The 18465-nt window shown below is 50.8% G+C and overlaps 1 protein-coding gene across 1 annotated transcript in view; it reads right to left on the bottom strand.

The window, feature by feature from the left end:
* Positions 1 to 558: 558 nt before the first annotated feature.
* GRK6 (G protein-coupled receptor kinase 6) overlaps positions 559 to 18465 on the bottom strand; it is a 52105-nt gene continuing 34198 nt past the window's right edge. Inside the window, 10 exon segments of the mRNA XM_029583367.1 lie at positions 559 to 2744; positions 3688 to 3822; positions 3985 to 4122; positions 4209 to 4346; positions 4703 to 4911; positions 6761 to 6850; positions 6932 to 6969; positions 8181 to 8371; positions 10259 to 10399; positions 12526 to 12589. Coding sequence (XP_029439227.1) covers positions 2694 to 2744; positions 3688 to 3822; positions 3985 to 4122; positions 4209 to 4346; positions 4703 to 4911; positions 6761 to 6850; positions 6932 to 6969; positions 8181 to 8371; positions 10259 to 10399; positions 12526 to 12589 — 1195 coding nt within the window. The 3' untranslated portion in view covers positions 559 to 2693.

The following is an 18465-nucleotide window of genomic DNA, read 5'->3' as shown; positions in this document are numbered from 1 at the left end:
CCAGTTGCTCTCCCTGTCACCTTTCAGTCCCAGCACACACACAGAGACAAAATGCATTTGTAATCTCTTCGCTCTCCTGTGCTGAACAGAAGCTAAGACATAATGGGGGATTATTCCCAGGGTATCAGGCTCTGCTTTTCAAAACTTTCCCCCACTGAGCAGCTAAGCTTATCTTCCTATATTCACAAACAGGCCAGAAATCGCAGCTCCCGAGGCGGCTTAGGACTTGATTTTCAGGGTTAGGCAGGCAAATGCAGCTGCACAATACCAGAGCCTACTCTAACCAGTCAAACGCTGACCAGTTCCCCCCAAAAATGAGCAGCTGTTGCAGGCTTCAACTGAACTAACGCCCAAGGCAAACACTGATGGACTTGGTTGAAAGGACGGCAGGAAAGCAGAAGAGGATTTGGGAATTTCTCAGATTTAGCACTGCCAGAGGCCCGTCTTTAACGGATAGTTAAACGTGCACCGGGAAGCAATCCCCTGCGGGTAGCGGGCAGACCCAGTCCTGCCAACCTCCTCTGAAGCATTAAGCACCTGTGAAGGATAACACCGAGCCACAATAGCAATCCTGTGTATTAGTTACAGTCCAAGCTTGGCTCAGAGATACAGTACAACTATACAATCCCCTTACAACCAAATATACAAGTTATTGCTAGAAACTTAAACAGACAATTTACAACTGTACAACACACCATGGAATGTGCACAACATAGAGAGAAACCAACAACTTGCAACCTGACGTGAGAGAGGGGAACACGAAGGAAGAGAGCAGTCAGCACCATGGCTCTGGCCACAGGCACCACCCCACCCAGCAATCATGAGGGGTCAGCGAAGGCGCCATCAGTAAGGGGCCCTCCGAGAAGTTACAGCAGGGAATCAGTGCTGGCAAAGCGAAGGGCAGCAGCTGCAACCTGAGCCCAGCATGGAAGCAGGGGTCATGAGCAGCGGTGTATTTAAGATGTAACCCCCAAAGGACTAGCTCGCTGCCAAGGGAGCCCCCCATTCCCTGCTTACTGGTGAGGCTATGCTTGCACCAGGTCCATTTGGCACTGCTGTGTGCCCTCCACCCTTGAAGATGATGTGCTTGGCACTGGGAGTTTTAATGCTCGTGGATTAGAGGCTGGCACTAAGAGACCTGAATGAATTTAATGGCACAACAGAATAGTATCCAAAGCCACTTAGAGCGATAACTGAATGTGATGAGGCAGGGGTCAATTAACTACAAATCATCACCCATGAATACCCCTTACCAAAATGCATTCAACTTAACAGCGTTTATTATCCTTAATAATAAACGCTGAGAAACGCCATGCCGGGAAATGAATTTCGCCCTTGAGGAAGGACGAGAGTCCGAAACATTGTACAGTGTCGGGCACGGAGAAGCAATGTGTGCAGTTTACACATTGCTGTTAATAGTTGGGCATGAAGATTTTGGTTGGAGAATAAAATAATAAGAAACATCATCATACAAGATTGACATCAAGATAAGTGGATGCTATTATATATAAGTATCATTTGAAAGAAAAAAGATATATGTTTTAGTTTCAATGCACAAGAGCACTTTAACATAAGCAACAAAAAAAACATATGGACTGACCAATGATTAAAAATAAGGCAGAGTGATTGAAGGTATAGATTACCACACAATGATGCCTATTATGAAGGTCATATATCAGTCGCGTCATTAAGTTGAATGCATTTTGGTAAGGGGTATTCATGGGTGATGAGAACAGAATAGTATTCAGGAATTTATGCTTTGCCATTACCCGTAAAGAATAATTCAGCAGAAGAAAGTTGCCATCATTTTGTGTGCTACCTGGCCTGCAGCTGAAACTGTAAATACCTACACACAGGTATCACAATGTGTAGGTGTGCATGTAGTTACTGCATGCACACAGGTATCCCAATGCGTGGGTGTGCATGTAGTTACTGCATGCACACAGGTATCCCAATGCGTGGGTGTGCATGTAGTTACTGCATGCACACAGGTATCCCAATGCGTGGGTGTGCATGTAGTTACTGCATGCACACAGGTATCCCAATGCGTGGGTGTGCATGTAGTTACTGCATGCACACAGGTATCCCAATGCGTGGGTGTGCATGTAGTTACTGCATGCACACAGGTATCCCAATGCGTGGGTGTGCATGTAGTTACTGCATGCACACAGGTATCCCAATGCGTGGGTGTGCATGTAGTTACTGCATGCACACAGGTATCCCAATGCGTGGGTGTGCATGTACTTACTGCATGCACACAGGTATCCCAATGCGTGGGTGTGCATGTACTTACTGCATGCACAGCTGTAGCTTCACAGTGTGATTACAGATTTAATACCTAAAGGGGATGAGAGAGCATAAACCTCTCTGCAGCACCTGCCCGGGCACTGCAAGGGACCCAAAGCTAAGACATTCTCTGATACAAACAATTAAACACAAGATTTATAACAATCTTTTACCAGATGTGAAAAGTAAATGACCTCTCACTGAATTCACAGAAAAGGGTACGATGGAGCTGGAAGTTAAAAAATACATTCCTATATTTATACTTTTGAATTTTTACATATAATAACATTTTAAAATACAAATGTGCAAAAGTGTAAACAATGCTGACGCCAGGCAGGAGCTGCTTCCTTAGCCGCAGGTGCCAGCCAGCTGTGTGCGTAGGGCTGCGCCGACTGCTCCCGTTCACGCTACAGGCGAGTCGGCTCCTCTTCGCTTTCGCTGCAGTTCCCACAACAGTCCTGAAAAGGTGGAGGAAGGGCGTGCAGGGACCGAGGACAGGAAGGCGGAGAGCGAGACCAGCAAGAAGGAGAAAGAACAGGAGAGAAGCCAGACGAGTCGATTGAGTCACAGGTATTGGGAGAAGCAGCATCTCTGGCTGTGCTAATGCACTTACCCTCCAAGACCCTTCCTGCATCATCGCCTGATTTGGGATTGGGACGTAATCTCTCTCACCTTCTCCTAGCTGAGCACCCCGAGAACTGGCAGGCAGTCGGTGTTTCTGTAACTTATTCTACGTGCCCACAGGATGGCTTCCTGCGAGGCTCCACCTCTGGCTCCCCCCCCCCCCCCCCCCCCCCCGAGCACAACAGGACAGCGAGGGAGACCTCTCATCCCAAAAGTGCACCCCCCGGATTCAGGGTCGGCAAGGTGACCTCTCCCTTGTCTCTGCACGCAGCAGCGATCGTGTGCGGCAGCCCTGGCCCCCAACATCTGGAGCTAAGAGAGGTGCTCACATCTGGAAAAAGAATAAAGCCAGAAGGGAACTTATGGGGCAGCACTGACTGCACCCATCAGATGTTTAGGGAGGCAGAGGGGCAGGCAGACCCCATCCAGCTGTGCACGCAGGGCAGATAAAACGAGGGCTCTTCACACTGGAAGGATTTCTGTGAAAAGCTGCCGCTCCCAGCAAGGGGCACTGCTCCTCCTGGCAGCACCGCTGCACGCTATTTACTCGGCTTTCTAGCGCACCCTTCTGACAGGATTAAGCGCACAGCTCTAGGAGGAGAAGTCCAGTAAAGGAAAAAGCCCTTTTGCTAATTTTTGCTCTTTTGGTGCTTGTGATCTGGATTCTCTTGCGTGGGCGGGGCAGCGCGCATGGAACCCGCTACCCGTCAGGTGGCGACACTGCCAGCACCGCTGCACCTCATCTAGTGCCAGGGCCTGCGCACGCAGCACCGATACCTGCCGGCTGAAGAGTCGCTGCAGCAGGCCCTTCTTCGGCTGGGCAGCCGGCTGACCCCTCCAGTCGAGGTCAGGGGGCAGACTGTCATCCACAGTAAACATGTTCAGCTCTTTGAAACATTCGGTTTCAATCATCTAAGCGAGGAAAGAGAGAAAGCAATAGGTTAGGATGCTCACAGCTGCACTCTTTGCATTCAGGTTAGAGAGCAGGCTCGGGCTGGTGCCATGGACCCTCCCTGTAAATGTGGGAAACCCCTGCAGCACTGCCTGCCTTCCTCTCGGCAGGGAGCGCCCTACCTCGTTTTGCCATGGAATAGAAACGCTCCCTGTAGCAAACTTCTGGTAGAAATCATCGTCTGTGGCCTCCAGCTGCACCCCCTTCACCGTGGAGAACTGCTCGATGTCCAGCACGTCCTTACAGTAAATGGCCTGTGGCTGCGCAGAGGAGAGAGGGCGCATTAAGTATCTTACTCTGCGCGGCCACCCCCGGATCTGGCACGCTCGGCAGCGTCGGGACTTACATCCGGCTTGAACGGAGGATCCAGCATCCCTGCTTCCAGTCTCCGGAAGTTCAGCTGCCTGAACAAACCCTGCTCCTTCACCTCCTGGGCGCCCCCACCTCGACATCCCAGGCGCTCCTTGGGGTCCTTGCACAAGAGCTGTAAGCAGAGGAGATGTTCAGGGCCCTGGCACCTGCATGAGAGCAGCGACGTCGCAGACTCCCACGGACGCTCTCATCCTCTTCTCTTTATTACAGCTCTCAGGACTCAGACTCGCAGGCCCCTAATCCCCCCCCCGGCGCCCACCATCGCAGGCCCCCTAATCCCCCCCCCAGCATCGCAGGCCCCTTAATCCCCCCCCACCATCGCGGGCCCCTTAATCCCCCCCGCCCCCACCATCGCGGGCCCCCTAATCCCCCCCCCCAGCATCGCAGGCCCCTTAATCCCCCCCCCCACCATCGCGGGCCCCTTAATCCCCCCCCGCCCGCCCCCTAATCCCCCCCCCCCAGCCCTACCATGCTGCAGAGCAAGCGGGACTCCGGGCAGAACTTGTCAGAATATTCCTCCTGCACCTCCTTCACCAGCCGTTCCACCTCTTCCCTCTTCATCTTCTTCTTCCTTTGCTGAAAGGGAGACTGCCCTTCGATCATCTCGTACAGCAGGCAGCCCAGGGCCCACCAGTCAGGGCTGAAAGTGTACCTCTCATTCCTCACCACCTCAGGAGCTGCAAGAGGGAAGAGCCAGGGTCAGCAAAAGCAGCGCCAGGGCCCCCACCAGAGGAAACAATCAGTTAGAGGTTGAAGCACCAGGCAGGGAGAAGAGATGTGCTGGGGAGAAAGGAGCCCTGCGGGCAAGGAGAGGGGGCGCGCGCTCGGGAGAGAGGGGGCGCGCGGGCAGCGAGAGGGGGCGCGCTCGGGAGAAAGGAGCCCCGCGGGCAGCGAGAGGGGGCGCGCTCGGGAGAGAGGAGCCCCGCGGGCAGGGAGAGGGGGCGCGCTCGGGAGAGAGGGGGGCGCGCTCGGGAGAAAGGGGGCCCCGCGAGCAGCGAGAGGGGGCGCGCTCGGGAGAGAGGGGGCGCGCTCGGGAGAGAGGAGGCGCGCTCGGGAGAAAGGAGCCCCGCGGGCAGCGAGAGTGGGCGCGCTCTGGAGAGAGGAGCCCCGCGGGCAGCGAGAGGGGGCGCGCTCGGGAGAAAGGAGCCCCGCGGGCAGCGAGAGGGGGCGCGCTCGGGAGAAAGGAGCCCCGCGGGCAGCGAGAGAGGGCGCGCTCGGGAGAGAGGGGGCGCGCTCGGGAGAGAGGAGCCCCGCGGGCAGCGAGAGGGGGCGCGCTCGGGCGAGAGGGGGCGCGCTCGGGAGAGAGGAGGCCCCGCGGGCAGCGAGAGGGGGCGCGCTCGGGAGAAAGGAGCCCCGCGGGCAGCGAGAGGGGACGCGCTCGGGAGAGAGGAGGCGCGCTCGGGAGAAAGGAGCCCCGCGGGCAGCAAGAGGGGACGCGCTCGGGAGAGAGGGGGCGTGCTCGGGAGAAAGGAGCCCCGCGGGCAGCGAGAGGGGGTGCGCTCGGGAGAAAGGAGCCCCGCGGGCAGCGAGAGAGGGCGCGCGCGGGAGAGAGGGGGCGCGCTCGGGAGAGAGGAGCCCCGCGGGCAGCGAGAGGGGGAGCGCTCGGGCGAGAGGGGGCGCACTCGGGAGAGAGGGGCCCCGCGGGCAGCGAGAGGGGGCGCGCTCGGGAGAAAGGAGCCCCGCGGGCAGCGAGAGGGGACGCGCTCGGGAGAGAGGAGGCGCGCTCGGGAGAAAGGAGCCCCGCGGGCAGCGAGAGGGGGCGCGCTCGGGAGAAAGGAGCCCGCGGGCAGCGAGAGGGGGCGCGCTCGGGAGAAAGGGGGCGCGCTCGGGAGAAAGGAGCCCCGCGAGCAGCGAGAGGGGGCGCGCTCGGGAGAAAGGAGCCCCGCGGGCAGCGAGAGGGGACGCGCTCGGGAGAGAGGAGGCGCGCTCGGGAGAAAGGAGCCCCGCGGGCAGCGAGAGGGGGCGCGCTCGGGAGAAAGCAGCCCCGCGGGCAGCGAGAGGGGGCGCGCTCGGGAGAAAGGAGCCCCGCGGGCAGCGAGAGGGGGCGCGCTCGGGAGAAAGGGGGCGCGCTCGGGAGAAAGGAGCCCCGCGGGCAGCGAGAGGGGGCGCGCTCGGGAGAGAGGAGGCGCGCTCGGGAGAAAGGAGCCCCGCGGGCAGCGAGAGGGGGTGCGCTCGGGAGAAAGCAGCCCCGCGGGCAGCGAGAGGGGGCGCGCTCGGGAGAAAGCAGCCCCGCGGGCAGCGAGAGGGGGCGCGCTCGGGAGAAAGGGGGCGCGCTCGGGAGAAAGGAGCCCCGCGAGCAGCGAGAGGGGGCGCGCTCGGGAGAAAGGAGCCCCGCGGGCACTGAGAGGGGGCGCGCTCGGGAGAGAGGGGGCGCGCTCGGGAGAAAGGAGCCCCGCGAGCAGCGAGAGGGGGCGCGCTCGGGAGAGAGGAGCCCCGCGGACAGCGAGAGGAGATTTGTTGGGGATCAGACTGGGTTGAATTCTCAGGCCCGAATGCGATTATTAAAGGAAGATCTGTTCCACTCACCCATGTATCCTACTGTGCCCACCCTGCCTTTGATGGTTTGCCCTTCGGGAATGTGTACAGCCAGCCCCAAATCAGAGATACGGATGTGACCTGTGGACAGAGTCAGAGGATGATCATCCATTCCCATTCCCTGTGCCCGGAGCATCCACACACTCAATACCAGGGACTCACCGTGGTCATCCAGCAAAATGTTTTCTGGCTTCAAGTCCCTGAGCAAAAGGAGAAAAGTTGGAAAAGTTTTAAATATTTTCACTAATCCTCTCATAAGCTCACTCAGTACAGGAAGTGAGACAAGAGCGCAGAAAAACCCATAGGCCCTGTTCCATCTGCCCGTAGCATGAGAGAGGAATCCCTGGCCCTGGGTCTCCTCAATCATGACAGCAAATGATGCGGGAGGGACCAGCAGGGCATAAGCACAACTTACACGCAGCGCCGCACCTAAAGTATCTGTACCCGGGGTGGATAATTCCTTTCACAACCCCCCCCCCCCCACAATGATCTCTGGTTCCCCTCACACACACACCCCTCTCACACGCACCCCTCTCACACACACACACACACACACCCCCCTCTCACACACACACCCACCCCTCTCACACACCCACCCCTCTCACACACACACCCACCCCTCTCACACACCCCTCTCACTTCCTTCCCCGCTCCCCATCAGAAGCAGAGCAGCAGCTTCCTCCTTCAGGCCCCGCGACAGACGGGGACTCTTCATTTTACTTCAGGCGGCACGTGGGCCTGTGCGGCTGTACTTCCTGCACCTGCAGGGAGGGGGGCAGTGCTATTGCTCTTCCTCCTCTTTGGGCCACAACTGCATGAACCTTTCCTTCTTCCAGCCCGTGCGGACCCACCACTTCCTCTTCCGGGCTGCGGGGGGTAGGAAGGCTATACAGTTTCCGGCTCCAGAGCCGTGGCACTCTAGGCGGCTGCAAGGTGATTCCACTGCTCACAGCCTGGAGGCCTCCGTCTTCTTCTAGCGCGAGTGGGATGGGCTGCACTCCCAGCTGGCACCCAGTCGGGCCGCGCCCACCCTTAGTGGTTACACGGACCAATGCATGCACTAGCACATGTAAGTAAAATATACACAGATAGTCACTTCAAGGGCATTTTTTGAACATGAAGGGCTTATGTTGGTTTCCCACTTGCCTAATAGTTTACCTTATAAAAACAGGTGCAAATCCACTGAAGCACAAAGCAAACAAACATATCTGTGGGCAGACAGCCAGATGGATAAACCACCAAAACCTAAAGGCAGTTTCATGCATTATGAAATGAGCAAACATATCCCAGAATATTTTTCATGCAGCAAAACCTTGGTTTATCATAAATCTTCAGATGTTACTAAAACCAGCCTTCTTCTTTCTTATGTGAACAGCTGCAGTGTCTGCAGGGCTGTGGGAGCCCCCATTACCTGTACACAATCCTTTCCCGGTGCAGGTCCTGCAGGCCACAGCAGATCTCAGCAGCATAGAATACAGCCCGGGTTACATCGAAGCCGGCTTCTCCCATGTGGTAAATGTGAAACTTCAGGTCCCCTCCATTCATCAGGGTCAAAACTAAACATAGCGCATCTTTACTTTCATAGGCATACGCCAAACTAACCTGCAGGGAGAGAAGCGGTGGCATCGGTCATCCCGCAACAGCCCGAAAAGTCAGCACAGATATCCCAATCCTAACACCCCCTAAAAGAAGCAGCTGTTTAGTGCAAGGGTCAGACTTTCACCAATGGCAGCTCGTTTAGGTCACACTTATTGCACATGGAAATATACCAATAGAAAGGGTCCAGTGACAAACATGTATCACCTGCTGGCATCGGGAGGAGTACGGGCAGGTGCGCACATCTAATGGCCTGAAAACTATTTATTTTTATATAAAATTGGTTGCAAGTAAAACCACTGTAACTAGATCTGCCAGGTACCTGGGATTCTGCGCTTGGAGGTCACTTAGTCTGGCATTTCTTATGTTCTTATGAAGCTGGGATACTGGAGATGCCAGAACTTTCAGTAGCAAACAAAAGCTCATAATGTTGACGAAGCCTTTAAAAATGAGCAGTGTGTAAATCTGGCCTGAATTCTGAGAAAAAGTGCTTATTTATTTGTCCTACACTGTCTGATAACTACATTAAAATATCTTTTCCACCATAATATATGTGTACCGAGACTTCGTTGCTAGAGGATGTGGTTCAGGCAACTAGTATAGCTGCATTTAAAAAAGGTTTGGATAAGTTTCCGGAGAAGTCCATAAACTACTATTAATCAGAGAATAGCCACTGCTTATTACAGGCACTAGTGGCATGGGATTTATTTAATGTTTGGGTACTTGCCAGGTACTTGGTAACTGGATTGGCCACTGTTGGAAACAGATACTGGGTTGATGGATCCTTGGTCTGATCCAGTATAGCATATCTTATGTTCTTAAGCCTAGTTTCATCGCAAAAAGGGCTGCAGATCAAATTCAGTTTTTTAAAAAAAAAGAAAATTTTCTACCCTAAAATTTTTTTTTCATACTTGCAAAAAGAAAGTAACAAAAAACTGAAAACAAAATGTAATAATACTGTGAAAACATGTGCAGGTTTTGAAAATAGCAGAAAACATTTGTTCCCTTTTCCCCAGGCAAAAGAAAGGTGATGTTTGCGTGGCAGCTCAGACGCTTTCTCCATCGCGGTGCCGTCCCCCACTTGTGTAATTCACCGTGTCCTTGTCCATGGAGAAAAAGCCCAAGCCCTGGAGAGATTACTCCATCCTGAAGTCAGTATAAAACAGCTGCAGCATCAGCCCATGCAAATATAAAGGTTGCAGAAAGACTTTGGTGCGCTCACATTGAGCTGGAGGGGAGAACATTATCTGAACCTGAATGGCAGAGATTCTACCATGGAAAAGAAAAAAAAACCTTCCCGTAGTGGATCAGAAGCACATTACAGAACTAACCCCCTTGGGACACATTTATTTATTTTATCTGATGCTTTTTTTTATACCGGCATTCATGACAGAGCCCTATCATGTCGGTTTGCATAAAACTGGGGAACGATAACCTTGAACACATTAACAGTACAGAAGTAAAAAAGTTACAATAAGACGGGGAAGGAGGAGACAGAGCACAGGTAACTAGATAAAGATAAAGCCGGTTACCGTATTTGAAGGTTCTACGAGTTTTAGAGATATTCATTGTGGTGAATCGGGGGCCTTCGCTCTGCTATTCATTGAATTTATGTTGAAATAACCAAGTCTTAAGCCTTTTTCTGGATCCAGGTCTCTTACTTCAGGGCTGAGAGCCTTGAGATTTCAACTGACCACCACCTGGGTTCCCGCGAGGGACTCTACCCCCGAGTTACAGAGCAGCTACCCTAACTAGCTACTAATAAAATCCTTTTTACTTTATAAAATTGCATGGGTCTGCCAAGATATTCTATGTAAATCAGAGCAGCAGGCGTCCAAGCTCCTGCCAGCAGGCTCTCCACTCACAGAGAGAAAAGAGCTGGAAGGTACTTACTACAAACCTACTGTTCACTTTCTCCAGGATGCGCTTCTCATTCAGCGTCATGGATTCTCCTTTCCGCTTCTTGATCCGCTTCTTCTCCAGCTTCTTACAAGCGTACATCTTACCTGTTGCTCGCACCTGGCATGCACACACCTGTGGCAGATAGAAAGAAAGGCACAATCCAAGCTCAGAGGTTAATGCAGATAACATGGAGAGAAGGAGCCCATGCAGTGGCCTAGCGAGGATCTCCAGCGTTTCTGCACCTCCCTCACCTCCATCCTTCTTACAGAAAGTCACACTAATACACCCCCCCTGTGCACAGCCCATGGGGCAAACGTTTCTCTGTGCCAGCTTTGGTGGTTTGTGGGCCTGGCAGCTAGAAAACTTGGTGGGGTCAGGTCCCGGGTGGTCTATGCCCTCCCCTCCCCCAGCACTGCACTCCCCACCACAATACCACAAGCCTCGGCCAAAACAGTTACCCGAGGCACAGAACGAGTCTCCCTCACTTCTCTTCAGCTCAAGCACATAAACAATAAGTCCTTTGCTGCCCAGCGGCGGAGCCAGAACTGAATTTATTTTTTTTTTTTTGGGGGGGGGGGGGGCAAGGTTAACATGGATGGGCAGCAGGCATACATTGCACTCTTATCAATAAAAACTGCCTTCGAGTGCACCTCAGAATGGATTTCAAGCATCATGAGGAATACTTTAAAATATTTTCATTAAATTATTTCAAGCACTTATAAATATTAAAAATGTCTTATTGATCTGTATTAAATTAGTTTATAAATACACAGAGTTGCTTACCTGTAACAGGTGATCCTCGAGGACAGCAGGATGTCCGTCCGTCACACATGGGGCCCGATGCAGAAACCTTATATCAAATCTTGTAAAACGTTGACTAGGCACCCCGAGCATGCCCTACGCTGCACATACATGATCTTATAACATAGAATTACGGAGAAACCCAACTCCACGAGTGAGAACTAACACCCTGCACCTGTTACAGGTAAGCAACTCTGCTTTCTCCAAGGACAAGCAGGAGGGTAGGGAATCCCTAGCTACAGGCTGCTCCCCAACATTATTAAAAGAGACCAACAGACACCTAAACCAGATGCCAATGGGCACAACAACAAAGGAGCTGTTGGTAACAGGTGGGGAGGCAGCCTGAACCCTTTCTCTCTGTTTTCCTAAATCCTTCCCCAGGGTCTTTTTTATTCTGTTTCTTGTTTCCTCATACAAATGCACACACACACACACATACTCACACACACTCACACAATCCCATTCACATGCAGACTCCCACTTTCTCATGCTCTTACATACAGGCTCTCTTATTTTTCTCTCTCTCCTCCTTCCTCGTACACACGCACAGGTTATTTCTCACATGCAGCCTCTTACACATGTGCTTTTTCTCCCATTGGCTCCCACTCTTGCATGTTCTACCTCACAGGCTCCGACTCACAGACACGGATTCTCACTCTCACACGCTCTTACACGCATGCTGCTATTCTCACAAACACACTCATACCCACAGACTCTCGCTTTCATTCATGCATGCTCTCTCAGAAAGGGTGAGTGAAGGGAGGAAGGCAGAAAGGACATGTGCCACCAATGAGACTTCTCCTTCCAGAGCTGCGGAAATCTTTTGTGTGTGTGTGTGGGGGGGGGGGGGGGGGTCATGGACCTTCTGCCTCTCCTTTCCGATTTTTAGGGACCCACCCATAGCCTCACCACTGCAGCCGTCATTTGAGGAAGTTGGAGGTTGTCGGGTGCGTGAATGCTGCAGGATCGCAGGCAGTGACAGCACACAGGATGGATTGAGTCAGAGACAGCTGGGCAGTCCTAGGGCAGGCGCCCACACAGCTCCAACCTTTTCTGACTTCCCCTACTGTGATGAGACACAGCCAGACAGAGCTCCAGCAGCACTGACTCAAGACAGATCTCCGCGCTCTGTGGCTTGCTTGCACGTGCAATGCGATTTTGCAAAAAAATGAGCTGAAAGACTTGAGCTGCTGCCCCCTCCCTTAAGCAGCTGCCCGGGGGGGGGGGGGGGGGCACTGGCCCCTCCCCGCACCACTCGCAATGCCACTGAACCTATGGTCAGAGATTACTGCAGGTCAGACACACCAAAGGCATGGAGACAAATGATCCAGGATCACACACACAGCATCCACCTGTCAGCAACACCGAGAGATGGTGACACACACACAGGAACAGCAGGAAACCAAAACTGGAGCGGGGGTGAAGTAGAGAAAGTGGGAGCATGAAAAGTTTCTCACCTCGCCAAAGCCACCTTTCCCCAAGACGCGGTATTGTCGAAAGGTGTTCTTAGTCACTGGCTGCCTGCAAGCAAAACAAAATGAAGCTGAACAGAAAGCAGACTTGCTTACCTGTAACAGGAGTTCTCCAAGGACAGCAGGATGGGTGACATCATCGGCTGGAGCCCAGAACTTTCACCGAGCCTCTCTGAGAATATTCACACATGTAAATTAGCACAGGGTCCTTTTCAGCCGCTATGTGCTGGATAAACATAACTGGCTAACCAGCAGTACAGTCGCACCGCTTACAGTTAAACTGGCTAACCAGCAGTACAGTCGCACCGCTTACAGTTATACTGGCTAACCAGCAGTACAGTCGCACCGCTTACAGTTAAACTGGCTAACCAGCAGTACAGTCGCACCGCTTACAGTTATACTGGCTAACCAGCAGTACAGTCGCACCGCTTACAGTTATACTGGCTAACCAGCAGTACAGTCGCACGGCTTACAGTTATACTGGCTAACCAGCAGTACAGTCGCACCGCTTACAGTTATACTGGCTAACCAGCAGTACAGTCGCACCGCTTACAGTTAAACTGGCTAACCAGCAGTACAGTCGCATGGCTTACAGTTATACTGGCTAACCAGCAGTACAGTCGCACCGCTTACAGTTATACTGGCTAACCAGCAGTACAGTCGCACCGCTTACAGTTAAACTGGCTAACCTTAGCACCGCCCTATGGCAGGCCAGAGTTAGCCGCAGAAGTTAAGTGGCTAACGCCACTCCTCCTCCGAAAACCTCTTGCCTGCCCACGGAACGCAGCTAGAATTTAGCCGGTTAAAGGTTAAATATAGCCGGGTGACTTTTACATTATCTGTCTAAATGGCTTTTGAATATGGACCTCCAAGTGTCCACGCGGGGTCTCCTCAATCTTATAACATATTCAAATAAGATAAATCAATATTACCCATGAAGTGGAAAGCCATCTCCACGGGGTGGCAGGCAGGTCTCGTAAGGACCAACATCCTGCTGTCCTCGGAGAACACCTATTACAGGTAAGCAACTCTGCTTTCCCTGAGGATGGCAGTCCTCACACGTGGGTGAATCCCTAGCTACAGACACCCCCCCCCCCCCAAAAAAAACCAACTAAAAAACATCAAAACAAGTGCCAACGAGCGTAACAATAACAAGTTTTGTTGGTAATAGGAGGTGGCAGCCTGAACGGAAAGAGCAGGCCCTAGGCGGGAACAGATTTGGTTCTAAACCTCCATAGAGTCGGCCATCTCTATCCATACAATAATGAGATGTGAATGAGTGAATGGAAGTCCACGTTGCAGCTCTGCAGATCTCCTCCATGGGGACTGCTCGCAAGTGGGCCACTGACGCTGCCATGGCTCAAAGTGACCCTTGACATGGCCCCCCAAGATGCAATCCTGCCTGGGCATAACAGAAGAAGAAGATGCAGTCTATATCAACACAGCCGATCTCTGAAAGCCCACAGTGCATACCTGATCGTCCCAAGTTCCAGGAAGTTCATTTGACACAGTTGTTCCTGGGTGGACCACAGACCTGGGGGCTGAGTCCATCAGCATGGGCCCCCTAGCCCAGGGTGGATGCAGCCTTTGTTAGCACAATTTGAACTGGAGGACTTTGGAAGCATGTCCCTGTTCCAGACTGGAATCTTCCCACCACTAGGACAAAGACTCCAAGGTGATGGCGTGACTTGGAATCAGTCCCCTAGATTCGGAGAGGCTTGTCGCAACGGGGACCTTAGGGTCCATTGGGCTTTCCGCACGTGTTAACGTGCCAAAGGAGTGACATGTATTGTTGCAGCCATGTGGCCCGGCAGCTGCTGAAACCTGCTGGCTTAATTGAATCTCCACCACGATCAAATTGAAGACCCATTGCCAGGACAGAAAGGCCTTAGCCTGAGCCATGATGAGCAGGGCTCTAATGAAGTCCAATTGCAGCGACGGGCTGAGATGGGACTTGGGGTAGAGTTGATCACAAAACCATAGTTACTCCAACACTCGGGTGGTTGAGCGCATGGACTCTTTGGCCCCTGCCCGAGAGATGCTCTTGACCAGGTAAGGGAAACAGACTCCTAGTCTGCGAAGGTGCCCCGCCACCATAGTTCCCTCTAAGCTGAGCGAACTCATACATTTCAGAGCATCGCTCACAGGTTTTACATGCTCGCTCACATACATTTCTCTTTGTACTATATACAGAAATGCAACGCTAATACTGGTACTCAAAAATCACCCCCTGGAGGGAACACTACACACCACCAGGGCTAAGCATTTCATGAAGACACACCAGACACACCAGAGACGTGATGGAACCGATAGTCTACCGATGTCGATGGCTCGACCTCCATCAGTGCAGCTTCAAGGTCCCTAAATGTCGATGCCTCCAATGCAGATAGTGGTGGATCGGTGTTATGTGGTCCGAAAAGGTGCTCAATCTTATCGATCTTACGCCCCTTAGGGATCATCTTGGCGTACTTGCTTCAACCCCGGACTTCATGCGAGGGCACATCTATCATGGGGATCCATGACAGACATGGTCCTCCTGCACCAAGGGTACCACTTAAAACCCAACAAGGACATGGTATCATGAAAGAAAAGGGATGCAATATCAAAATCAATGGCAACAACCTTTGATGGCCGGCAGTCACCGAGAGCACGACTGTGAAATGAAACTTACCTGAACTGTAGAAAACCCTGGCTAAGGCAAAAAGGGGAGAACCAGGCCGGGGGGGGGGGGGGGGGAGGGGGGGAGTCATCCATTGGCTGTGTGATCCCGATATCTGGAAAAAAATGAAATATGCCAAAAAGTTCTGAAAAGAAGATAGAAAAAAAGCAGGGAGACTCTAACCGCGAAACATGAGGCTCCGCAGAAAAGAAGAGATTGAGGGGACCCTACGTGGATGCGTGATATATTGCAGGCATGAGCATGCTCCGAGAGGCTCAGTCAAAGTTCTAAAAACTTTGACATAAGTTTTCTGTGCTGGGCTCAATCGGTGATGTCTCACCCCATGTATGAAGACTGCAATCCTGCTTGTCCTTGGAGAAAAACGTTTACCTGTAATAGATATTTCAGATCAACAGTTGTGCAACAAATCACACCATGTTTTATTTGCAAGACTTCCCTTGGGTAAATCCATGCTGGCTGTGTCCCATTAAACCATGTCTATATGTATATTCTTTAGATAGATTCCATGATTTTTCCTGGTACTGAATTCAGGCTCACTGGTCTATAGTTTCCTGGATCATACTTGGAGCCATTTTTAAAAATCAGGTTACACTGGCCACCCTCTAGGCTTCAGGTACAAGGGATGATTTTAAATGTTAGGTTACAAATTACTAGTAATAGATCTTAAATTTCATTTTTTAGTTCTCTCAGAACCCTGGAGCATATACCATTTGGTTGGTGTGATTTGCTACTCTTCAGTTTGTCAATCTGGCCTTCTTCATCTTCCAGGTTCAACATGATTTGGTTCAATTCATCTGAATTATCACCCTTGAAAATAATTTCCAGAATGGGTATTTTCCTCACATCCTCATTAGTAAACATAGAAGGAAATAATTCATTTAGTATTTCCACAATGGCCTTATCTTCCCTAAATGCCCCTTTAACCCCTCCATCATCTAACGGTCCAACCGACTCTCGCAGGCTTCCTGCTTCAGATATATATTTTTAAAGTTTTTATTATGAGTTTTTGCCTCTAGGGCAAACTTCTTTTCAAATTCTCTCTTAGCTTGTCTTATCAATGTTTTACATTTAATGGCAATGTTTATGCTTTTTCATATTTTCTTCAGATGGATTCTTCTCCCAACTTTTGAAGGAATATCTTTTGGCTAAAATAACATCTTACACCTCACCTTTTAACCATGCTGCAGTCGTTTGGCCTTCCTTCCACCTTTTTTTAAATGGTATTTTTAAACAATGCCTGTTATACACTTAACCTTTGTAGCTGCACCTTTTGAATTTTTCTATTTTCCTCATTTTATCAAAGTCTCCCTTTTAAAAGTTTAGTGCTAGAGCTGTAGATTTACTTATTTTCCCCCCTTCCAGTCATTAATTCAAATCTGATCATGTTATGATCACTATTGTCAAGTGGCCACACCACTGTTACTTCTTGCACCAAATCCTGAATTCCACTAAGCATTAAATCTAAAATAGCTCCCTCTCTCATCAGTTCCTGAACCAATTTCTCCATGAAGCAGTTTATTTCATCCAGAAGTTTTACCTCTCTAGTATGTCCTGATCTTACATTTACCCTATCAACATTGGAGTAATTGAAATCTCTCATTATTCCTCTTCTGCCAAATGTTAGCTTCCCTAAGTTCTCTTAGCATTTCATCATCCATCTGATCATTTTGGCCAGGTGCATGGTAGTATATTCCTTTCGCTATACTCTTCCCCAGCACACACGGGATTTCTACCCATAAAGATTCTACTATGCATTTAGTCTCCTGCAAGATCTTTATGCCATCCCAACCAAGTTGATCCACTGCGGTATTATTTGGACCCTGGTATGGCACAATCACATTGGTTATCCTCCTTCAACTAGGTTTCTGAGATGCCAATTATATCATCATCTTCTTCATTCTGTGCTATACACTCTAATTCTCCCATCTTAGTTCTTAGACTTCTGGCATTGGAATACAGACATTTCAAAATGCATTTTTTGTTTGTATTAATCTGCTTTTCAGTTGATAGGGATAATTGGGAATCCTTTAGATCAGGTGATTCTTTACTTACAGGCACATGGACTACTGTTGTTTTTATTGGAACTGCTCTATTAGAAATTCCTAACTTTCCTGTTTCATAAGTACCTTTCGAAGATACCACCCTCCCAACCACGCACTGCTGAGCGACTGTTGGCTTTCCCCCCTTGTTCTAGTTTAAAAGCTTCCCTATCTCCTTTTTAAAAGTTAGTGCCAGCAGCTTGGTTCCACTCTGGTTAAGGTGGAGCCCGTCCTTTCAAAAGAGATTCCATCATCCCCAAATGGTTGCCCAGTTCCTTACAAAACTGAATCCCTCTTCCCTCACCATTGTCTCATCCACGCATTGAGACTCCAGAGCTCTGCCCATCTCTGGGGACCTGTGCGTGCAACAGGGAGCATTTCAGAGAATGCTACCCTAGAAATTCTGGATTTCAACTTTCTACCTAAATGCCTAATTTGGTTTCCAGAAGCTCCCTCTCTCACCAACAACATAGGATATGTTGTTGGTGCCCACAAGTACCATGATAGCCAGCTCCTCCCCAGCTCAGACTAAAATCCTATCTAGGTGATGCATGAGATCCACCACCTTCGCACCAGGCAAGAAAATTACCAGGCGATCCTCACACCCACCAGCCACCCAGCTATCTACATTCCTAATAATCGAATCACTGACTATGACTGACATAACCCTTCCCTCCTGGGCAGTAGCCCTGGGAGACTAGTCCTTGGTGTGTGAGGATAATGCATCACCTAGAGAACAGGTCCTTGCTACAGGATCACTTCTTGCTATACTAGGATGATGCTTTCTAACCAGGTGATCTTTTTTCTCCAAGGCAACACCCTTGCTACCAGACTGGAGTTGGGACTTGGCTACTATGTCCCTGAAGGTCTCCTCTATATATCTCTCTATCTGCCTCAACTTCTTCAGGTCTGCCACTCTAGCCTCCAGAGAACGGACTCATTCTCTGAAAGCCAGAAGCTCTTTGCACCAGGTGCATACAACCTCTCACCAATTGGTAAAAATTTATACCTGTGATATTCAGTGCAAAAGAATGGAAGGCCCCTATCTCACTGCTGGACTGCTGCCTTCATCTTAATATTGTTGAGTTTTTAGTTAAGTTTAGATTGCTAAGAGAGTAGGGATGAATAAATTAGAGTCCTTCTAATTTATGTGGTGTACTCGTTAATCTGGTACTGGCCTGTAAGGCAATAATTAAACTCTTGATA

Source organism: Rhinatrema bivittatum, chromosome 18 (genome assembly GCF_901001135.1).
Source record: "Rhinatrema bivittatum chromosome 18, aRhiBiv1.1, whole genome shotgun sequence".
Classification (NCBI taxonomy): domain Eukaryota; kingdom Metazoa; phylum Chordata; class Amphibia; order Gymnophiona; family Rhinatrematidae; genus Rhinatrema; species Rhinatrema bivittatum.
This window is presented reverse-complemented; position numbering and strand designations above follow the sequence as displayed.